Raw genomic sequence first — 23,796 nt, 5'->3', positions numbered from 1 at the left:
TGGGTAACGATGATGAAGCCTTATTTATTCAAAACATCAGAAAAATGTAAAAACGTTCTTGTGCAACAGAACATTTCTAAACCAGTGGTTCTCAAGCCACGGCCCCCATTTTAACTGTCATTTTTTTGTCATTTTTTTGTTATTTTTTGTCATTTTTTTGTTATTTTTGTGTCACATTTTTGTCATTTTTTTGTCATTTTTTGTTGTTTTTTGTCACATTTTTGTCAATTTTTTTGTTATTTTTTGTTATTTTTTGTCATTTTTTTTGTCATTTTTTTGTCACATTTTTGTCATTTTTTTGTCATTTTTTGTTGTTTTTTGTCACATTTTTGTCAATTTTTTTGTTATTTTTTTGTTATTTTTTGTCATTTTTTTTGTCATTTTTTTGTCACATTTTTGTCATTTTTTTGTTGTTTTTTGTCATATTTTTGTCATTTTTTTGTTATTTTTTGTCACATTTTTGTCATTTTTTGTGTTATTTTTTGGTTATTTTTTGTCATTTTTTTTGTTGTTTTTTGTCATATTTTTGTCATTTTTTTGTTATTTTTTGTCACATTTTTGTCATTTTTTTTTGTTATTTTTTGGTTATTTTCTGTCATTTTTTGTCATTTTTTTTGTCATTTTTTTGTTATTTTTTTTGTCATTTTTTGGTCATTTTTTGGTCATTTTTTTTTCACATTTTTGTCATTTTTTTTGTTATTTTTTGTCATATTTTGTCATTTTTTGTCACATTTTTGTCACTTTTTTGTCACATTTTTGTCATTTTTTTTGTTATTTTTTGGTCATTTTTTGGTCATTTTTTGGTCATTTTTTTTTCACATTTTTGTCATTTTTTTTGTTATTTTTTGTCATATTTTGTCATTTTTTTGTCACATTTTTGTCACTTTTTTGTCACATTTTTGTCATTTTTTGGTCATTTTTTTGAAATAGTAGCTAATGAAAATATGGCTATTTTATCTAAATGATCTGGCGACCCCCCAAATGTGTCTCGCGACCCCCTTGAGGGTCCCGAACCCCAGGTTGAGAACCACTGCTCTACCATATTTGTAGTATTTTATCTTATATTTCATTAGGAAGGATAAGAGGAGGGGGGGGGGGGGGCTCACCGGTGTCCGGGCTGGTGGACAGGGGCGACAGCGGCTGAGGCGAGTCCCCGCGCTCAGGGAGGGTCATGTGGGGCAGGTCCACGGAGATACTGGGGACCTCCTCCTGCTCCTCACTGGGCCTCCTCTGCTCCTGCTCCTCCTGACTCCTCCCCCTCTCCTCCTCCTGACTCCTCCCCCTCTCCTCCGGCCGCTCCTCGGGCCGCTCCTCCGCCTTGTGCTGCTTCTCCACCCCGTTCTGCTGGTGGTCGGAGCTCCTCTTCCTGGTGGCGGGCTCCTCTGACGTCGATGTCAGAGCTGCGAACGAGAAGACGTCTCAGATCAGACACAAATTACCCAAATTAAGAACTCTCGACCTTAAAAGAACAGGCCAGCGTTTTTCCACACTGAGATATGTTCTTACCTGAGCTGTGACGAGTTCTTTAGGACCTGTCTGATCTTCAGTCACGTAAACACAGCGCAGACGGCGTTAGCATTTAGCCTCTCCCTCTCTCCTCTATAGCTCCAAAACAGGTCAAGATAGAAGCGTTTTCCCTATTTAAATATGGTTACGTGAAGTGTTCCACTACAAAGTATAATTACACACAATTAAACAATGTGGATTTTCTAAGCGGATAAAAGGGGGGACTATATTGTAAGGCGGAATAATACCAGGAGTAGTTTGGCATCTGCTCAGTAAAGTGAAGATTACTGCGCGGATGCCAAATTACAAAAAAACGGACAAAAAATGACAAAAAAATGACAGAAAATTTACAAAAAAATCACATTTTTTTTTACAAAAAAATGACAAAAAAATTACCAAAAAAATTACAAAAAAATGACAAAAAAAATGACAAAAAATGACAAAAAATTACAAAAAACACAAGTTCGAAATCCGCGCAGTAATCTTCACTTTACTGTGCGGATGCCAAACTACTCCTGGTATTATTACGCCTTACAATATAGTTCCTCCTGGAGTCCCTCAGGGCTGTGCTCTTGCTCCTTCACTTTTTAATGTTCAAGGACTATTTTTAGCTAGTATTTTTAGTTTTTAGTTTAGTTTTAGTTGTAAAAAGTCATTTACATTTAACAAAGGTTAAAGTCCCTGTTAAGCAAAACAACAAGTCAGATTTAATCGAAAATGTGTCGCCATTTAAATGTTTCATTCATTCTTGGTGAAAAGTTTTTAAATATTTATTTCCATTTTATGTTTTTATATTTTCATTCTTTGAAAGGTCAACTTTATTTCTATAGCACATGAATGAAATATAACACTATTTAAATTTACCCATTTGGCATCTGTGCAGTAATCTTCACTTTACTGTGCGGATGCCAAACTACTCCTGGTATTATTCCGCCTTACAATATAGTTCCCCCTTTTATCCGCTTAGAAAATCCACATTGTTTAATTGTGTGTAATTATACTTTGTAGTGGAACACTTCACGTAACCATATTTAAATAGGGAAAACGCTTCTATCTTGACCTGTTTTGGAGCTATAGAGGAGAGAGGGAGAGGCTAAATGCTAACGCCGTCTGCGCTGTGTTTACGTGACTGAAGATCAGACAGGTCCTAAAGAACTCGTCACAGCTCAGGTAAGAACATATCTCAGTGTGGAAAAACACTGGCCTGTTCCTTTCCAAACTTTCCAGTCTTGGACTCACATTCGGAAGGTTTTTTTTCCACAGTTAAAGCCTCATTAACAACTTAACTGGCCTCCGTTCCTTTGGTCCGAGCTGCTCTTCTTCAGTGTGAACGTGTGAAGAACCTGTGACTGACCTTTGACACTGAGGCGGGTCTGAGCTGCGTTCTGCTCCTCTGCTCCCGTCGCCTTCGGCTTCGTCTGCTCGGGCTCCTGGCCCTGGCCCCGCCCCCCGGCCCTGCCCGCCGTGTGCAGCCGCTCCAGGGCCGTGGCGAGCCGCGTGTGGCCCCTGGACCGAGCCACCGCCAGAGGGAGCCTCCCCAGGGAGTCGGGGATCCCCAGAGCCGCGCTGTTCCAGGAGTAAAGCAGCTCGGCCGAGGACACGTGGCCCAGCGCGCACGCCCACATCTGGGGAGGAGATACAAGCATGTAAACACACACGCCCACATCTGGGGAGGAGATACAAGCATGTAAACACACACGCCCACATCTGGGGAGGAGATACAAGCATGTAAACACACACGCCCACATCTGGAGAGGAGATACAAGCAGTTATTACGAACACGCCCACATCTGGAGAGGAGATACAAGCAGTTATTACGAACACGCCCACATCTGGGGAGGAGATACAAGCATGTAAACACACACGCCCACATCTGGGGAGGAGATACAAGCATGTAAACACACACGCCCACATCTGGGGAGGAGATACAAGCGGTTATTACGAACACGCCCACATCTGGGGAGGAGATACAAGCATGTAAACACACACGCCCACATCTGGGGAGGAGATACAAGCATGTAAACACACACGCCCACATCTGGGGAGGAGATACAAGCAGTTATTACGATCACGCCCACATCTGGGGAGGAGATACAAGCGGTTATTACGAACACGCCCACATCTGGGGAGGAGATACAAGCAGTTATTACGAACACGCCCACATCTGGGGAGGAGATATAAGCAGTTATTACTAACACACGCCCACATCTGGGGAGGAGATACAAGCATGTAAACACACACGCCCACATCTGGGGAGGAGATACAAGCATGTAAACACACACGCCCACATCTGGGGAGGAGATACAAGCAGTTATTACGATCACGCCCACATCTGGGGAGGAGATACAAGCACTTATTAACACGCCCACATCTGGGGAGGAGATACAAGCGGTTATTACGAACACGCCCACATCTGGGGAGGAGATACAAGCAGTTATTACGAACACGCCCACATCTGGGGAGGAGATACAAGCAGTTATTACTAACACACGCCCACATCTGGGGAGGAGATACAAGCAGTTATTACTAACACACGCCCACATCTGGGGAGGAGATACAAGCAGTTATTACTAACACACGCCCACATCTGGGGAGGAGATACAAGCGGTTATTACGAACACGCCCACATCTGGGGAGGAGATACAAACAGTTATTACTAACACACGCCCACATCTGGGGAGGAGATACAAGCAGTTATTACTAACACACGCCCACATCTGGGGAGGAGATACAAGCGGTTATTACGAACACGCCCACATCTGGGGAGGAGATACAAGCGGTTATTACGAACACGCCCACATCTGGGGAGGAGATACAAGCATGTAAACACACACGCCCACATCTGGGGAGGAGATACAAGCAGTTATTACGAACACGCCCACATCTGGGGAGGAGATACAAGCGGTTATTACGAACACGCCCACATCTGGGGAGGAGATACAAGCGGTTATTACGAACACGCCCACATCTGGGGAGGAGATACAAGCAGTTATTACGAACACGCCCACATCTGGGGAGGAGATACAAGCACTTATTAACACGCCCACATCTGGGGAGGAGATACAAGCGGTTATTACGAACACGCCCACATCTGGGGAGGAGATACAAGCAGTTATTACGAACACGCCCACATCTGGGGAGGAGATACAAGCGGTTATTACGAACACGCCCACATCTGGGGAGGAGATACAAACAGGTATTACGAACACGCCCACATCTGGGGAGGAGATACAAGCAGTTACACACACGCCCACATCTGGGGAGGAGATACAAGCGGTTATTACTAACACACGCACATCTGGGGAGGAGATACAAGCGGTTATTACGAACACGCCCACATCTGGGGAGGAGATACAAACAGTTATTACGAACACGCCCACATCTGGGGAGGAGATACAAGCAGTTATTACGAACACGCCCACATCTGGGGAGGAGATACAAGCGGTTATTACGGACACGCCCACATCTGGGGAGGAGATACAAGCAGTTATTACGAACACGCCCACATCTGGGGAGGAGATACAAACAGGTATTACGAACACGCCCACATCTGGGGAGGAGATACAAACAGTTATTACGAACACGCCCACATCTGGGGAGGAGATACAAGCAGTTACACACACGCCCACATCTGGGGAGGAGATACAAGCGGTTATTACTAACACACGCACATCTGGGGAGGAGATACAAGCGGTTATTACGAACACGCCCACATCTGGGGAGGAGATACAAACAGTTATTACGAACACGCCCACATCTGGGGAGGAGATACAAGCAGTTATTACGAACACGCCCACATCTGGGGAGGAGATACAAGCGGTTATTACGAACACGCCCACATCTGGGGAGGAGATACAAGCAGTTATTACGAACACGCCCACATCTGGGGAGGAGATACAAGCACTTATTAACACGCCCACATCTGGGGAGGAGATACAAGCGGTTATTACGAACACGCCCACATCTGGGGAGGAGATACAAGCAGTTATTACGAACACGCCCACATCTGGGGAGGAGATACAAGCGGTTATTACGAACACGCCCACATCTGGGGAGGAGATACAAACAGGTATTACGAACACGCCCACATCTGGGGAGGAGATACAAGCAGTTACACACACGCCCACATCTGGGGAGGAGATACAAGCGGTTATTACTAACACACGCACATCTGGGGAGGAGATACAAGCGGTTATTACGAACACGCCCACATCTGGGGAGGAGATACAAACAGTTATTACGAACACGCCCACATCTGGGGAGGAGATACAAGCAGTTATTACGAACACGCCCACATCTGGGGAGGAGATACAAGCGGTTATTACGGACACGCCCACATCTGGGGAGGAGATACAAGCAGTTATTACGAACACGCCCACATCTGGGGAGGAGATACAAACAGGTATTACGAACACGCCCACATCTGGGGAGGAGATACAAACAGTTATTACGAACACGCCCACATCTGGGGAGGAGATACAAGCAGTTACACACACGCCCACATCTGGGGAGGAGATACAAGCGGTTATTACTAACACACGCACATCTGGGGAGGAGATACAAGCGGTTATTACGAACACGCCCACATCTGGGGAGGAGATACAAACAGTTATTACGAACACGCCCACATCTGGGGAGGAGATACAAGCAGTTATTACGAACACGCCCACATCTGGGGAGGAGATACAAGCGGTTATTACGAACACGCCCACATCTGGGGAGGAGATACAAGCGGTTATTACGAACACGTCCACATCTGGGGAGGAGATACAAGCAGTTATTACGAACACGTCCACATCTGGGGAGGAGATACAAGCAGTTATTACGAACACGCCCACATCTGGGGAGGAGATACAAGCAGTTATTACGAACACGCCCACATCTGGGGAGGAGATACAAGCAGTTATTACGAACACGTCCACATCTGGGGAGGAGATACAAGCAGTTATTACGGACACGCCCACATCTGGGGAGGAGATACAAGCATGTAAACACACGCCCACATCTGGGGAGGAGATACAAGCAGTTATTACGAACACACGCCCACATCTGGGGAGGAGATACAAGCACTTATTACTAACACGCCCACATCTGGGGAGGAGATACAAACATGTAAACACACACGCCCACATCTGGGGAGGAGATATAAGCAGTTATTACTAACACACGCCCACATCTGGGGAGGAGATACAAACATGACAGTGATGTTACCAGAGGAGTGCAGGAGAAGTGATCCACGTTGAGAGGGTCCACCTCCTGCTCCAGGTCCAGACTGTCCCTGTTCAAAGACCTGCAAGACACAAACCAGAGTGAAACCTTAGACTAACTCCTCCTCCCTGCCTCCCCTCTGGCTCCTCCCTGCCTCCCCTCTGGCTCCTCCCCCTGCCTCCTCTCTGGTTTTTTGTCATTTTTTGTCATTTTTTTAAATCAAATTTTTGTCAATTTTTGTCATTTTTTATCAATTTTTTGTCATTTTTTTAATCAAATTTTTGTAAATTTTTTTAATCAAAATGTTGTCATTTTAACACATTTTTTGTATTTTTTTGTAATTTTTATCTAATTTTTTCTATTTTTTTTAATCAAATTTTTGTCAATTTTTTAATAAAATTTTTTGTCATTTTTTGGTCACATTTTTGTCAAATTTTTTATCACATTTTTTGTCACCTTTTTGGTCATTTTTTCGTCAATTTCTTGTCCATTTCTAATGTGCTCGGCTCCTCCCTGCCTCCCCTCTGGCTTTTTGTAATTTTTTGCCATTTTTTTGTCAAATTTTTATCAAATTTTTTGTCACTTTTTGCCATTTTTTTTGTCATTTTTTTAATCAAATGTTTGTCATTATTTGGTCCTGCCCCCCTCCCCTCTGGCTCCTCCCTGCCTCCCCTCTGGCTCCTCCCTGCCTCCTCTCTGGCTCCTCCCTGCCTCCTCTCTGGCTCCTCCCTGCCTCCTCTCTGGCTCCTCCCTGCCTCCCCTCTGGCTCCTCCCCCTCCCCTCTGGCTCCTCCCCCTCCCCTCTGGCTCCTCCCTGCCTCCTCTCTGGCTCCTCCCTGCCTCCCCTCTGGCTCCTCCCCCTCCCCTCTGGCTCCTCCCTGCCTCCTCTCTGGCTCCTCCCTGCCTCCCCTCTGGCTCCTCCCTGCCTCCTCTCTGGCTCCTCCCTGCCTCCCCTCTGGCTCCTCCCCCTCCCCTCTGGCTCCTCCCTGCCTCCCCTCTGGCTCCCCCCTCCCCTCTGGCTCCTCCCCCTCCCCTCTGGCTCCTCCCTGCCTCCTCTCTGGCTCCTCCCCCTCCCCTCTGGCTCCTCCCCCTCACCTCCAGTGCTGCAGCGTGTGGATGAGGTGGGTGTAGCCCTGAGCGGCGGCTAAATGCAGCAGCGTCATCCCTCGGTGTCGGGCTGATCTGTGGAGCCTGTCTGCTCCTCCTCCTCCTCCTCCTCCTCCTCCTGCTCCTCCTCCTGCTCCGCCCTCCTCCCCCTCCCCCTCGGCTGCAGTGGCGCGGCTCGACCTCCAGCAGGCGCCGCTCATCATGCGCTGACACAGGCCCACGATGCGCCGCTCGAACCACTGCAAAACAACAGGAAATGTTTAGAGACGTTACTGTTTAAGATAAAATCGCTCTCACCTGGGCGTGGTCGGGCAGCGGAGGGGGCGGGACAGGGGGCGGGGCAGAGCACGTCCTCAGCTGCTCCCCCTGGTGGTGGTGGTGGTGCTGCTGCTGGTTCTCTCTGGACGACGTCATCTGGGCCATCCTGCGCTCCATCTGCTCCAGCCGCTCCAGGATGGACATGCGGAACTGGTTATCTGCGAGGACAGAACTCTGAGGGTCTGGGTTTATGGGAGCGTGAGCGTCCAGGGAGTCGGGCGTTTACCGTCCAGGGAGAGCCAGTCGAGCTGCGAGCTGGGCAGGGAGCTGGCGTTCCGAGCCCGATACTCGAACAGGACGGAGGAGGAGACGGAGCCAGCGGACTCCAGCACCTGCAGACACACCAGCCCCGCCTCGTGAGCTGTGGGACAGAGAGGGTCAGGGTGAGATGATCCACTGTGAGGGTTTGTTTAACCGCTTAACTCCCGCCTGAACACAGAGGATCTTTTTCCTCACGGCATCAGATTTTTTTTTTCATCATTTTTTGTTGGGTATTCAACTCATTCTTGTAACTGTTTTGTCATTTTTTTTTGTCATTTTTTGTCAAATCTTTGTAATTTTTTAGTCAAATTTTTATCACATTTTTGTCACTTTTTGCTATTTTTTTGTCATTTTTTCGTCAAATGTTTGTCATTTTTTGTCATTTTTAAATAAAATTTTTGTCATTTTTCAATAAATGTTTAGTCAATTTTTTGCCATTTTTACGTCATTTTTAAATCCACTTTTTGTCACTTTTTGCCATTTTTCAATAAATTTTTTGTCTTTTTTTTGTAATTTTTTTGTCAAATTTTTGTCACTTTTTGTCACTTTTGGCAATTTTTTAGTCATTTTTCAATAAAATTTTTGTCATTTTTTGTCAATTTTTTTGTCAGTTTTTGTCACATTTTTTTCACTTTTTGCCATTTTTTCGTCATTTTTTCGTCAAATGTTCGTCATTTTTTGTCATTTTTCAATAAAATTTTTGTCATTTTTCAATAAAATTTCTGTCATTTTTTGTCAAATTTTTGTCACCTTTTTTTCACTTTTTGCCATTTTTCAATAAAATTTTTGCCTTTTTTTCATCATTTTTCAATAATTTTTTTGTCATTTTTTGTCACATTTTTGTCTCATTTTGTCACTTTTTGCCATTTTTCCTTCATTTCTTATCAATTTTTTTGTCATTTTTTTGTCACTTTTTTCCATTTTTTTGTCATTTTTTAAATCATTTTTTTGTCATTTTTCAATCAAATTTTTGTAATTTTTTTGTAATTTTTCCGTCAATTTCTTGTGACATTTTTGCCACTTTTTCATCAACTTTTTGTCATTTTTTTCTCACATTTCCATCATTTTTTTCGTCTCAGTTTTGTTGCTATTTCCACAGCTTTTTCCCAGAAGCTTTTGGATTGGGGTAAAGCCAAACTGGAGAAAACGTGCTCGGTTCAGGCGGGAGTTAAGGGGTTAAGAGTCTGTGTGGTTTTACCGGGGCAGTAGCAGCGCAGAACTCCCGGCTGGATCAGAGACGCCGGCACCGCGCTCTGGTCAAACACACACGAGTATCTCCCAGAAGGTTCACTCCACGGACCAGTGATCAGCACCTTCACCCCGCCCTGAGGAGACACAGGAGAAACTGTTAACCCCTCACTCCACCTGAGGAGACACAGGAGAAACCGTTAAACCCTCACTCCACCTTCACCCGCCCTGAGGAGACACAGGAGAAACTGTTAAACCCTCACTCCACCTTCACCCGCCCTGAGGAGACACCACTAAACCCTCACTCCACCTTCACCCGCCCTGAGGAGACACAGGAGAAACTGTTAAACCCTCACTCCACCTTCACCCGCCCTGAGGAGACACCACTAAACCCTCACTCCACCTTCACCCGCCCTGAGGAGACACAGGAGAAACCACTAACCCCTCACTCCACCTTCACCCGCCCTGAGGAGACACAGGAGAAACCGTTAAACCCTCACTCCACCTTCACCCGCCCTGAGGAGACACAGGAGAAACCATTAACCCCTCACTCCACCTTCACTCCACCTGAGGAGACACAGGAGAAACTGTTAACCCCTCACTCCACCTTCACTCCACCTGAGGAGACACAGGAGAAACCGTTAACCCCTCACTCCACCTTCACCCGCCCTGAGGAGACACAGGAGAAACCATTAAACCCTCACTCCACCTTCACCCGCCCTGAGGAGACACAGGAGAAACCCTTAAACCCTCACTCCACCTTCACCCGCCCTGAGGAGACACAGGAGAAACCATTAACCCCTCACTCCACCTTCACCCGCCCTGAGGAGACACAGGAGAAACCACTAAACCCTCACTCCACCTTCACTCCACCTGAGGAGACACAGGAGAAACCGTTAACCCCTCACTCCACCTTCACCCGCCCTGAGGAGACACAGGAGAAACCATTAAACCCTCACTCCACCTTCACCCGCCCTGAGGAGACACAGGAGAAACCATTAACCCCTCACTCCACCTTCACCCGCCCTGAGGAGACACAGGAGAAACCATTAACCCCTCACTCCACCTGAGGAGACACAGGAGAAACCACTAAACCCTCACTCCACCTGAGGAGACACAGGAGAAACCACTAAACCCTCACTCCACCTTCACCCGCCCTGAGGAGACACAGGAGAAACCCTTAAACCCTCACTCCACCTTCACCCGCCCTGAGGAGACACAGGAGAAACCATTAACCCCTCACTCCACCTTCACCCGCCCTGAGGAGACACAGGAGAAACCACTAAACCCTCACTCCACCTTCACCCGCCCTGAGGAGACACAGGAGAAACCCTTAAACCCTCACTCCACCTTCACCCCGCCCTGAGGAGACACAGGAGAAACCCTTAAACCCTCACTCCACCTTCACCCGCCCTGAGGAGACACAGGAGAAACTGTTAAACCCTCACTCCACCTTCACCCGCCCTGAGGAGACACAGGAGAAACCCTTAAACCCTCACTCCACCTTCACCCGCCCTGAGGAGACACAGGAGAAACTGTTAAACCCTCACTCCACCTTCACCCGCCCTGAGGAGACACAGGAGAAACTGTTAAAGGTCCTATATCCTGCAAAATCGACTTTTTGGAGCTTTTAGCCATGTTGTTCTGCTATTTCCTCATCAAAAACACCCCCAGAGTGGTTTGTGGCTTCATTCACGCAGCTCTCAGTAATCCTCCTGAATCCTGCTCTCTGAGGCTCCGCCCTCCTGTTCTCTGAGGCTCCGCCCTCCTGCTCTCTGAGGCTCCGCCCTCCTGCTCTCTGAGGCTCCGCCCTCCTGCTCTCTGAGGCTCCGCCCTCTCCTGGTGAACGACTGACCTGCTCAGTTGTGTCGTCACAGCGGAACGGAAGTGCTCGACGTCTGTAATGTAATGTCTTAATTCTATGCTTACGGACGGATTTTAATTTGTAAAAAAGCTTTTTCATTATTTCTGTCGTAAGAGAGAATCAAAGAGTAAAAAAATAAAAGAAAAAAAATAAATAAAAATAAAAATAAAAAGGATGTGCCCGAGGTGCTTCCAGCTCAGCTGTGGCCAAAACAAACCCTGAGCGTCTGAACAGATCAGTCATGTTTGCGCTGCAGCTGAAGATGGAGCTCGTTATAACTGGACACACCTGTTCTTTATTCTTAACTAACGATAATGTCACGGAGAAAAAGAAGCGCGTTTGGCTACGAGGACGAGGAGTTTATTCAACCTAAAGAAGAGGCCACTCAGCTGTTTTTTTCTCCAGGATTCAGCGACTTTCACCAAAATATTGTTTTTCTGTGACTGTCTCTGATGGATGTTTGGTGAACCTTCGCCAGAACCAAAGTGGATTAACTTTTATAACCAACGCAAGTCCCATAATGTAAACAGCGATGGACCAGAGCGGTGAGTCAATCCAAACGCGGGTTAGCTTGTGTGTTAGCATATTAGCATGTGTGTTAGCATATTAGCATGTGTGTTAGCATATTAGCATGTGTGTTAGCATATTAGCATGTGTGTGTTAGCATGTGTGTTAGCATGTGTGTTAGCATATTAGCATGTGTGTTAGCATATTAGCATGTGTGTTAGCATATTAGCTTGTGTGTTAGCATATTAGCATGTGTGTTACCATATTAGCTTGTGTGTTAGCATATTAGCATGTGTGTTAGCATATTAGCATGTGTGTTAGCATATTAGCTTGTGTGTTAGCAGATTAGCTTGTGTGTTAGCATATTAGCATGTGTGTTAGCATATTAGCTTGTGTGTTAGCCATTTATGAAGCTGTGTTGCAGATGTCAACTCCGTATAACTGCATCGTGAAGCAATTTCACTTATTGCTGTTTATTTATATTACGGTAAAGTATGTGCGGAGAGAGGGGGCGGAGTTAACTGAATCGAAGCGTTGTGTCTTCCGGGTTTGAAAAATACCTCCAGAAAACACTTATATTTATCACAAAAACGAGTGCTCCATAGTGGTAGAGGTACAATATATCATATACATGCCTATACTTAACTTTGGAATGGCTAAAATAGCAGGATATAGGACCTTTAAACCCTCACTCCACCTTCACCCGCCCTGAGGAGACACAGGAGAAACCTTCATCTGACCTCCCCCTGACCTCTGACCTCCCCCTGGCCCCTCCCCCCTGACCTCTGACCTCCCCCCTGGCCTCTGACCTCTGACCTCCCCCTGGCCCCTGACCTCCCCCTGACCCCTCCCCCCTGACCTCTGACCTCCCCCTGACCTCTGACCTCCCCCTGACCTCTGACCTCCCCCTGGCCCCTGACCTCCCCCTGGCCTCTGACCTCCCCCCTCACCCCCTCACCTCGGGGTAGCTCCACTCGGGGCTGAAGTCCGTGATCGTGGCGCGTCGCGTTGAGGGGCAGGGCTGAGGGAAGGGCAGGAAGGACGTGGACGGCGAGGGCTGAGGCGGCACCACGTATCGCACGCCGGCGGTGGGCGGGGCTAAGGAGACGGCCGGCGGCGGGGCTGTGGGCGGGGCCGAGGGCGGGGCCTGGCTGCTGCTCTCCTCGCCGATGAGGTCAGAGATGAGGTCGGGGAACGGCGAGTCGAAGGAGAGCTCCAGCCCCGCCTCCGTGTCCATGGAGACGGAGCGCTGAGGAGGGGCTTCCACGGAGACGGCGTCCGAGCCACGCCTCCCGCCGCTCTCCTGCTTCACCTGCACCTGAGCCTCCGGGCAGACGAGGAGGAGCGGAGCGCTGCTGTGGCGGCGAGGAGACGCCACGCTGTGGGCCTGGGGCGCAGAGGCGGAGTTAGAGAGAGGGCGGGCAGAGGCGGAGTTAGACAGAGGGGGGGCAGAGGCGGAGTTAGAGAGAGGGGGGGCAGAGGCGGAGTTAGACAGAGGGGGCGCAGAGGCGGAGTTAGACAGAGGGGGGGCAGAGGCGGAGTTAGACAGAGGGGACGCAGAGGCGGAGTTAGACAGGGGGGGGCAGAGGCGGAGTTAGAGAGAGGGGGCGCAGAGGCGGAGTTAGACAGAGGGGGCGCAGAGGCGGAGTTAGACAGAGGGGACGCAGAGGCGGAGTTAGAGGGGGGGCAGAGGCGGAGTTAGAGGGGGGGCAGAGGCGGAGTTAGACAGAGGGGGGGCAGAGGCGGAGTTAGAGAGAGGGGGCGCAGAGGCGGAGTTAGACAGAGGGGGCGCAGAGGCGGAGTTAGACAGAGGGGACGCAGAGGCGGAGTTAGAGGGGGGGCAGAGGCGGAGTTAGACTGAGGAGGGGCAGAGGCGGAGTTAGACAGAGGGGGCGGGGCTGTATTTACCTGGAGCAGAGGGGGCGGGGCTGTAACTATCTGGAGCAGAGGGGGCGGGGCTGTATTTACCTGCAGCAGAGGGGGCGGGGCTGTATTTACCTGCAGCAGAGGGGGCGGGGCTGTATTTACCTGCAGCAGAGGGGGCGGGGCTGTATTTACCTGGAGCAGAGGGGGCGGGGCTGTATTTACCTGGAGCAGTGCTTTAGCAGAGGGGGCGGGGCTGTATTTACCTGGAGCAGAGGGGGCGGGGCTGTATTTACCTGCAGCAGTGCTTTAGCAGAGGGGGCGGGGCTGTATTTACCTGGAGCAGAGGGGGCGGAGCTGTATTTACCTGCAGCAGTGCTTTAGCAGAGGGGGCGGGGCTGTAATTACCTGCAGCAGAGGGGGCGGGGCTGTATTTACCTGGAGCAGAGCTTTAGCAGAGGGGGCGGGGCTGTATTTACCTGCAGCAGTGCTTTAGCAGAGGGGGCGGGGCTGTATTTACCTGGAGCAGAGGGGGCGGGGCTGTATTTACCTGCAGCAGAGGGGGCGGGGCTGTATTTACCTGGAGCAGAGGGGGCGGGGCTGTATTTACCTGCAGCAGTGCTTTAGCAGAGGGGGCGGGGCTGTATTTACCTGCAGCAGAGCTTTAGCAGAGGGGGCGGGGCTGTATTTACCTGCAGCAGTGCTTTAGCAGAGGGGGCGGGGCTGTAATTACCTGGAGCAGAGGGGGCGGGGCTGTATTTACCTGGAGCAGTGCTTTCGCAGAGGGGGCGGGGCCGTATTTACCTGGAGCAGAGGGGGCGGGGCTGTATTTACCTGGAGCAGAGGGGGCGGGGCTGTATTTACCTGGAGCAGAGGGGGCGGGGCTGTATTTACCTGCAGCAGTGCTTTAGCAGAGGGGGCGGGGCCGTATTTACCTGGTGCAGAGGGGGCGGGGCTGTATTTACCTGGAGCAGAGGGGGCGGGGCTGTATTTACCTGCAGCAGTGCTTTAGCAGAGGGGGCGGGGCTGTGTTTACCTGGAGCAGAGGGGGCGGGGCTGTGTTTACCTGCAGCAGTGCTTTAGCAGAGGGGGCGGGGCTGTAATTACCTGCAGCAGTGCTTTAGCAGAGGGGGCGGGGCTGTATTTACCTGCAGCAGTGCTTTAGCAGAGGGGGCGGGGCTGTGTTTACCTGGAGCAGAGGGGGCGGGGCTGTGTTTACCTGCAGCAGTGCTTTCGCAGAGGGGGCGGGGCTGTGTTTACCTGGAGCAGAGGGGGCGGGGCTGTGTTTACCTGCAGCAGTGCTTTCGCAGAGGGGGCGGGGCTGGCGGACGCTCTCTCGCCGTTGCACTTCCCGTGTTTGGCGTCGTCCCCGTCGAGCTCCAGACTCAGGGCGAGGGGGGCGTGGTCGTCGGTCGAGGGGGCGGTGTCTGGGACGTCGGTGGAGCTGAGCGAGGACAGCGAGGAGGCGGGGCTGGCGGCGAGCGTCACCGAGCGGCCGTACGTCTGGCCCTGTTTGGGCGAGTTCAGGAAGGCGTCCGGGTCGAAGGCGGGGGGCGTGGCCTGGGGGGGCGGGGAGGGCGTGGCCTGAGGCGGAGGGGGCGGGGTCAGCAGGAGGGGCGGGGTCAGCAGGGCCACGGTCTCAGCGGCGACCACCAGAGGCTTGTTGTTGTTGTTGTTGTTGAGGCTGAGCGCCGCGTTGGCGGAAGGGGGCGTGGCCGCGGCTGCCATGACGATGAGGGCGTTCTGCGGCAGGGCCACGGCCGTCAGGTTTCCATGGTGATCCGTGTAGTTACTGACAGTGATGGCGGTGGCGGGAGGTGGCGAGGAGGAGGAGCTGCAGAGAAGGAGGCGGAGTCACTTTACAATAAAAGATCAATTCATTATGCTGTGAATGAGAGGAGGGCGGGGCTAACTCACCTCTGTGGAGGGCGGGGCTGACTCACCTCTGAGGAGGGCGGGGCGAGGGCACAGGGCTGACTCACCTCTGAGGAGGGCGGGGCGAGGGCACAGGGCTGACTCACCTCTGAGGAGGGCGGGGCGAGGGCACAGGGCTGGGGGCGGGGCTGACTCAGCTCTGAGGAGGGCGGGGCGAGGGCACACGGCTGTGGGCGGGGCTGACTCACCTCTGAGGGGGGCGGGGCGAGGGCACAGGGCTGTGGGGGCGGGGCTGACTCACCTCTGTGGAGGGCGGGGCGAGGGCACAGGGCTGGGGGCGGGGCTGACTCACCTCTGAGGAGGGCGGGGCGAGGGCACAGGGCTGTGGGCGGGGCTGACTCACCTCTGAGGAGGGCGGGGCGAGGGCACAGGGCTGGGGGCGGGGCTGACTCACCTCTGAGGAGGGCGGGGCGAGGGCACAGGGCTGTGGGGGCGGGGCTGACTCACCTCTGAGGAGGGCGGGGCGAGGGCACAGGGCTGTGGGGGCGGGGCTGACTCACCTCTGAGGAGGGCGGGGCGAGGGCACAGGGCTGTGGGGGCGGGGCTGACTCACCTCTGAGGAGGGCGGGGCGAGGGCACAGGGCTGGGGGCGGGGCTGACTCACCTCTGAGGAGGGCGGGGCGAGGGCACAGGGCTGGGGGCGGGGCTGACTCACCTCTGAGGAGGGCGGGGCTGATTCACCTCTGAGGGGGGCGGGGCTGACTCACCTCTGAGGGGGGCGGGGCGAGGGCACAGGGCGGTGGGCGGGGCTGACTCACCTCTGAGGAGGGCGGGGCGAGGGCACAGGGCCGTGGGCGGGGCTGACTCACCTCTGAGGGGGGCGGGGCGAGGGCACAGGGCCGTGGGCGGGGCTGACTCACCTCTGAGGGGGGCGGGGCGAGGGCACACGGCTGTGGGAGGAGCTGACTCACCTCTGAGGGGGGCGGGGCGAGGGCACAGGGCTGTGGGAGGAGCTGACTCACCTCTGAGGGGGGCGGGGCGAGGGCACAGGGCTGTGGGAGGGGCTGACTCACCTCTGTGGAGGGCGGGGCGAGGGCACAGGGCTGTGGGGGCGGGGCGAGGGCACAGGGCGGGGGGCGGGGCTGACTCACCTCTGAGGAGGGCGGGGCTGATTCACCTCTGAGGGGGGCGGGGCTGACTCACCTCTGAGGGGGGCGGGGCTGACTCACCTCTGAGGAGGGCGGGGCTGATTCACCTCTGAGGGGGGCGGGGCTGACTCACCTCTGAGGGGGGCGGGGCTGACTCACCTCTGAGGGGGGCGGGGCGAGGGCACAGGGCGGTGGGCGGGGCTGACTCACCTCTGAGGGGGGCGGGGCGAGGGCACAGGGCGGTGGGCGGGGCTGACTCACCTCTGAGGGGGGCGGGGCGAGGGCACAGGGCTGTGGGCGGGGCTGACTCACCTCTGAGGAGGGCGGGGCGAGGGCACAGGGCTGGGGGGGCGGGGCTGACTCACCTCTGAGGAGGGCGGGGCTGATTCACCTCTGAGGGGGGCGGGGCTGACTCACCTCTGAGGAGGGCGGGGCGAGGGCACAGGGCTGGGGGGGCGGGGCTGACTCACCTCTGAGGAGGGCGGGGCTGATTCACCTCTGAGGGGGGCGGGGCTGACTCACCTCTGAGGAGGGCGGGGCGAGGGCACAGGGCTGTGGGCGGGGCTGACTCACCTCTGAGGAGGGCGGGGCGAGGGCACAGGGCTGGGGGGGGCGGGGCTGACTCACCTCTGAGGAGGGCGGGGCTGATTCACCTCTGAGGGGGGCGGGGCTGACTCACCTCTGAGGGGGGCGGGGCGAGGGCACAGGGCTGTGGGGGCGGGGCTGACTCACCTCTGAGGAGGGCGGGGCTGATTCACCTCTGAGGGGGGCGGGGCTGACTCACCTCTGAGGAGGGCGGGGCGAGGGCACAGGGCTGTGGGGGCGGGGCTGACTCACCTCTGAGGAGGGCGGGGCTGATTCACCTCTGAGGGGGGCGGGGCTGACTCACCTCTGAGGAGGGCGGGGCTGATTCACCTCTGAGGGGGGCGGGGCTGACTCACCTCTGAGGAGGGCGGGGCGAGGGCACAGGGCTGGGGGCGGGGCTGACTCACCTCTGAGGAGGGCGGGGCGAGGGCACAGGGCTGTGGGCGGGGCTGACTCACCTCTGAGGAGGGCGGGGCGAGGGCACAGGGCTGGGGGCGGGGCTGACTCACCTCTGAGGAGGGCGGGGCGAGGGCACAGGGCTGGGGGCGGGGCTGACTCACCTCTGAGGAGGGCGGGGCGAGGGCACAGGGCTGTGGGGGCGGGGCTAACTCACCTCTGAGGAGGGCGGGGCGAGGGCACAGGGCTGTGGGCGGGGCTGACTCACCTCTGAGGAGGGCGGGGCGAGGGCACAGGGCTGTGGGCGGGGCTGACTCACCTCTGAGGGGGGCGGGGCGAGGGCACAGGGCTGTGGGAGGAGCTGACTCACCTCTGAGGAGGGCGGGGCGAGGGCACAGGGCTGTGGGCGGGGCTGACTCACCTCTGAGGGGGGCGGGGCACAGGGCTGGGGGCGGGGCTGACTCACCTCTGAGGAGGGCGGGGCGAGGGCACAGGGCTGTGGGGGCGGGGCTGACTCACCTCTGTGGAGGGCGGGGCGAGGGCACAGGGCTGGGGGCGGGGCTGACTCACCTCTGAGGGGGGCGGGGCGAGGGCACAGGGCTGTGGGGGCGGGGCTGACTCACCTCTGAGGGGGGCGGGGCGAGGGCACAGGGCTGGGGGCGGGGCTGACTCACCTCTGTGGAGGGCGGGGCGAGGGCACAGGGCTGGGGGCGGGGCTGACTCACCTCTGAGGGGGGCGGGGCGAGGGCACAGGGCTGGGGGCTTTGACCGGAGCCGGCTTGTGGGTCTTGTCGACCTTGGGGGAGATGATGCGGTGCTTGGTGCTGTTGCAGCGGTGGGGAATGTTGGCGCCCGACGACCCTGAGGCAGAGCAGATCAGTGAGATCTGGAGGCGCAAAGGGGCGGAGCATTTCACAGAAACTTTTAATGGGAACTTTAGCTCGGACGTGTCAAAACGCCGACGAAAACATATTATTCTTGGAGTTAAAATCTTACTTTCATGCTTCAGTTTGTATCTGTGTGTAAAGAAGCGACCTTCAGGCGTGTGTTACCGCGGTCACAGAGGCGGGCGTGTGTTACCGTGGTTACAGAGGCGGGCGTGTGTTACCGTGGTTACAGAGGCAGGCGTGGGTGCGTGGCTGAGGTTTGGTTCTCTGTCGGTCCAGGATGTGCTGGACCAGGTCTTCGATGGTGAAGTCCCCGGAGCCGACGGTGCATTTCATACTGTGGACTGGAACACGACACACGGTTATAACTATTGTAATAACAGTTTCCTCCTGTTGTATAAGAGACACACACAGTTATAACTATTGTAATAACAGTTTCCTCCTGTTGTATAAGAGACACACACAGTTATAACTATTGTAATAACAGTTTCCTCCTGTTGTATAAGTGACTCACACACGGTTATAACTATTGTAATAACAGTTTCCTCCTGTAGTGAATAAGAGACTCACACACAGTTATTAACTATTGTAATAACAGTTTCCTCCTGTTGTATAAGAGACTCACACACAGTTATAACTATTGTAATAACAGTTTCCTCCTGTATAAGAGACTCACACACAGTTATAACTATTGTAATAACAGTTTCCTCCTGTAATGAATAGGAGACTCACACATGGGCTTGAGTTGGCTGAGCAGCTCGTCGCGGCTCCAGCGGGTGTTGCTGTGCCGGTCGGTCACAGCGCAGACCAGGGGACTACATTTCCCAGAATCCTCCGGCGACGGCACGTTCAGGTAATGCACCAGAACGATGTCGGGGTTCTGCAGGGGGAACAGGAGGAACAGGAGGAACAGGAGGAACATTTTTAGCTCTAGTAGTAGCAGTAGTTTTCGTAGTAGTTTTCGTAGTAGTTTTCGTAGTAGTTTTCGTAGTAGTTTTCGTAGTAGTGATGAAGTACCTGTAGGAGCCAGTAGCAGCGTCTGTGGAATGTGGGGACGATGGAGGAATGAACGTAGCAGCCGTAGAGACACTGAGGAGTAAACAGAATGACGTTAGAAAATCACTCAAACCACGAACACAACAGACTGACTCTGAGTCCGTTTCTCCTGATCATCCTGGACCTTCAGAGTCTCCTCCCTCCACGTCCTGGCCCTTCAGAGTCTCCTCCCTCCACGTCCTGGCCCTTCAGAGTCTCCTCCCTCCATGCCCTGGACCTTCAGAGTCTCCTCCCTCCATGCCCTGGACCTTCAGAGTCTCCTCCCTCCATGTCCCGCCCCTTCAGAGTCTCCTCCCTCCATGTCCCGCCCCTTCAGAGTCTCCTCCCTCCATGCCCTGGCCCTTCAGAGTCTCCTCCCTCCATGTCCCGCCCCTTCACAGTCTCCTCCCTCCATGTCCCGCCCCTTCAGAGTCTCCTCCCTCCATGCCCCACCCCTTCAGAGTCTCCTCCCTCCATGCCCCGCCCCTTCACAGTCTCCTCCCTCCATGCCCCGCCCCTTCAGAGTCTCCTCCCTCCATGTCCTGGGCCTTCAGAGTCTCCTCCCTCCATGTCCTGGACCTTCAGAGTCTCCTCCCTCCATGCCCCGCCCCTTCAGAGTCTCCTCCCTCCATGTCCCGCCCCTTCAGAGTCTCCTCCCTCCATGTCCCGCCCCTTCAGAGTCTCCTCCCTCCATGTTCCGCCCCTTCAGAGTCTCCTCCCTCCATGTCCCGCCCCTTCAGAGTCTCCTCCCTCCATGTCCCGCCCCTTCAGAGTCTCTCACCTCCATGCCCTGGACCTTCACAGTCTCCTCCCTCCATGCCCCGCCCCTTCAGAGTCTCCTCCCTCCATGTCCTGGGCCTTCAGAGTCTCCTCCCTCCATGTCCTGGACCTTCAGAGTCTCCTCCCTCCATGCCCCGCCCCTTCAGAGTCTCCTCCCTCCATGTCCCGCCCCTTCAGAGTCTCCTCCCTCCATGTCCCGCCCCTTCAGAGTCTCCTCCCTCCATGTTCCGCCCCTTCAGAGTCTCCTCCCTCCATGTCCCGCCCCTTCAGAGTCTCCTCCCTCCATGTCCCGCCCCTTCAGAGTCTCTCACCTCCATGCCCTGGACCTTCACAGTCTCCTCCCTCCATGCCCCGCCCCTTCAGAGTCTCCTCCCTCCATGCCCTGGACCTTCAGAGTCTCCTCCCTCCATGCCCCGCTCCTTCAGAGTCTCCTCCCTCCATGCTCCGCCCCTTCAGAGTCTCCTCCCTCCATGTCCCGCCCCTTCAGAGTCTCCTCCCTCCATGCCCCGCCCCTTCAGAGTCTCCTCCCTCCATGCCCCGCCCCTTCAGAGTCTCCTCCCTCCATGTCCCGCCCCTTCAGAGTCTTCTCCCTCCATGCCCCGCCCCTTCAGAGTCTCCTCCCTCCATACCCCGCCCCTTCAGAGTCTCCTCCCTCCATGTCCCGCCCCTTCAGAGTCTCCTCCCTCCATGCCCCGCCCCTTCAGAGTCTCCTCCCTCCATGCCCCGCCCCTTCACAGTCTCCTCCCTCCATGCCCTGGACCTTCAGAGTCTCCTCCCTCCATGCCCCGCCCCTTCAGAGTCTCCTCCCTCCATGCCCCGCCCCTTCAGAGTCTCCTCCCTCCATGCCCCGCCCCTTCACAGTCTCTCACCTCCATGCCCTGGACCTTGAGCTTCATGTGGTCCTCTCTGGTGGTCTTCCCGTCTTTGCGTTTCTTCCAGCAGTAGCCGTCTTTGCGATACTTGACCTTCTTGCGGTTGTAGAGGATGATGCTGCCGTTCTTTGGCCTGAGGAGCAGAGGAAACACAATGGTCTCTGAAAAGGTCCTGGAGGAGAAGGTTCCGAGGAGGTCCTGACCTGGTTTTGAGCGAGCAGCAGAGCCACTCGTCGTGTCGGTCGAACGAGATCAGGAAGGAGGCGATCTCCTGTGGAAACATGAGGGGAAACATGAGGGGAACATGAGGGAAAGGGAGGAGAACGTGACAGGAACGTGATGGAGAGCGGCAGAACCTCGTTGGTGTTCCATCGCAGGCGCTCGCTCGGTATGGCTGCAGATCGAGGCAGACACTCCAGCAGTTTGTTTGGCACGAACACCTTCCTCAGAGTCTTGCTCTCTGAAACACACGGAGGGTCAGTCAGAGCTTTGTCACACAGAAACCACAACACAGGATCATGTGTGGAAGATCTGCAGATGGACAATGTCAGGTTCAGCTCCAATGTCGAGAAATGTGAGAAAAATTGGGGAAAACTGGGAGAAATTGTGGCACAAGAAAGGATAAAATGCGTAAAACATTTTTGATTAACCTCTTAACTCCCGCCTGAACCGAGAGCATTTTCTCCAGTTCAGCTTTACCCAAATCCTGTAGGCCAGTGTAACGCCTCATTTGAAAGCTAAGATCTACAAAAGTCATCTGAATGGATCTTTTTCCTCACGTCATCAGATTTTTTTCCCATCGTTTTTGGGGGGTTTTCAACTCATTTTTTGTCACATTTTTGCCACTTTTTCATAATTTTCATCATTTTTCATCATTTCTTTGTTATTTTTTCAGCATTTTTTTTGTAGATTTTTCGTAATTTTTTCACACTTTCTGTCATTATTTTGTCAATTATTTTGTCACATTTTTGTCAAATTTTTCAGCATTTATTGTAAATTTTTTTGCCACTTTTTTATTTTTTTGCCACTTTTTCATAATTTTTTCATAATTTTTTGTCCATTTTTGATCATTTTTTGTCATTTTTTTTGTACGTTTTTCGTAATTTTTTCACACTTTCTGCCATTTTTTTGTCCATTTTTTATCACATTTTTTTCAATTTCTTCATCATTTTTTGTAAATTTTTTTGCCACTTTTTTATTTTTTTGTCACTTTCTGTTATTTTTTTCGTCAATTTTTTTATAAATTTTTGTGACATTTTTGCCACTTTTTCATAATTTTTTCATAATTTTTTCATACTTTTTTTGTCCATTTTTTGTCCGTTTTTTGTCTAAGTTTCCTCACTTTTTTGTCACTTCATCATTGTTTTCGTCTCAGTTTTGTTGCTATTTTCTCACCTTTTTTCCAGAAGCTTTTGGACTGGGGTAAAGCCAAACTGGAGAAAATGTGCTCGGTTCAGGTGGGAGTTAAGGGGTTAATGGGGGGAAATAGGGAAAATATTAGAAATAAAAAATAACTGGGCCAAAAAAAGAAGAAAAAAACTGTCAAAAAATTGAGAAAAATGGGTCAAATATTGGGCAAAAAAAAAGAAAAATCTTGTCCCTGAAACAACAGCATTAGAAAAGATAAAAGATTGTTTTGGGGGGAATCTGCTTTGGATACTTTGATTTTCCCGATATGGGTAGAACCTAAAGTACTGTTTCCGGAGCCCAGCCCTGTGTGAGTGTGAGCGCTGGTCCTGCTGCTTCACAGGCATCAGCGGCTTCAGTGATGACGTTCATCATCACAGGCTGGAGCGGCAGACTCTGAGCGGCGTTCGTACCCGTCTCCGTGGAAACCAGGTCCTTGTTGTGGCTCATGGTGACGACGTGTCCGTCCGAGTCTCACACAAGGTTCAGCCGCTCGCCGCGCTCCACTGGAGAAAACACACGTTATATCATTACTGCATCGTTCCACAGCGCTGAAGCCTCTGCAGATCAAACACATGGGCACATCTGTAAAGTGCTTTCTACCCACTTTACATCAGGACCCAGTCACACATTCACACTCATTCACACAGAGGAGGGGGAAGTGTCTTGCCCAAGGACAACAGTTTGCATGTGCAGGATTCAAAACGCTGACTAAGGCTGGGCAGAAAAATCTATTTAAATTCAAAGTCAAGTTGGTAAGTCAAACGATTCATACTTTCATAATGTTGTTTTTAGATTTCTCACATTTTGTTAGATATTATAATACAGACACAAAGCAATAAGTCTAATTATTCTAAGAACTTACACATTTACTAGTAACAAAGGTTTATGGTGAAACTAGGGCTGAAAAGACTAAACGATTAATCAACGACTAATTGATTATTGAAATACTTCACCAACTAGTTTAGTTTAGTTTAGTTTATTTATTTA

General features: G+C 52.6%; 1 protein-coding gene across 2 annotated transcripts in view; it reads right to left on the bottom strand.

The window, feature by feature from the left end:
- The window catches only part of camta2 (calmodulin binding transcription activator 2), a 35,417-nt gene that overhangs the window by 8,634 nt on the left and 2,987 nt on the right, over window positions 1-23,796 (bottom strand). For both annotated transcript variants that reach the window (XM_079579748.1, XM_079579749.1), the window contains exons 2-18: window positions 23,220-23,312; window positions 21,756-21,859; window positions 21,603-21,670; window positions 21,397-21,532; window positions 19,730-19,801; window positions 19,445-19,592; window positions 18,934-19,056; window positions 18,551-18,686; window positions 15,112-15,655; window positions 12,917-13,345; window positions 9,598-9,724; window positions 8,365-8,499; window positions 8,118-8,296; window positions 7,809-8,059; window positions 6,718-6,796; window positions 2,861-3,131; window positions 1,107-1,400 (exon numbers count right to left, since the gene is read on the bottom strand). In XM_079579748.1, coding sequence (XP_079435874.1) covers window positions 1,107-1,400; window positions 2,861-3,131; window positions 6,718-6,796; window positions 7,809-8,059; window positions 8,118-8,296; window positions 8,365-8,499; window positions 9,598-9,724; window positions 12,917-13,345; window positions 15,112-15,655; window positions 18,551-18,686; window positions 18,934-19,056; window positions 19,445-19,592; window positions 19,730-19,801; window positions 21,397-21,532; window positions 21,603-21,670; window positions 21,756-21,859; window positions 23,220-23,256 — 3,133 coding nt within the window. In that variant the 5' untranslated portion in view covers window positions 23,257-23,312. The remainder of the gene's footprint in view (window positions 1-1,106; window positions 1,401-2,860; window positions 3,132-6,717; window positions 6,797-7,808; window positions 8,060-8,117; window positions 8,297-8,364; window positions 8,500-9,597; window positions 9,725-12,916; window positions 13,346-15,111; window positions 15,656-18,550; window positions 18,687-18,933; window positions 19,057-19,444; window positions 19,593-19,729; window positions 19,802-21,396; window positions 21,533-21,602; window positions 21,671-21,755; window positions 21,860-23,219; window positions 23,313-23,796) is intronic.

Source organism: Gobius niger (assembly GCF_951799975.1).
Source record: "Gobius niger genome assembly, chromosome: 21".
NCBI classification, from domain to species: domain Eukaryota; kingdom Metazoa; phylum Chordata; class Actinopteri; order Gobiiformes; family Gobiidae; genus Gobius; species Gobius niger.
The sequence above is the reverse complement of the archived record's forward strand: the minus strand, read 5'-3'. Positions and strand labels throughout refer to the sequence as shown.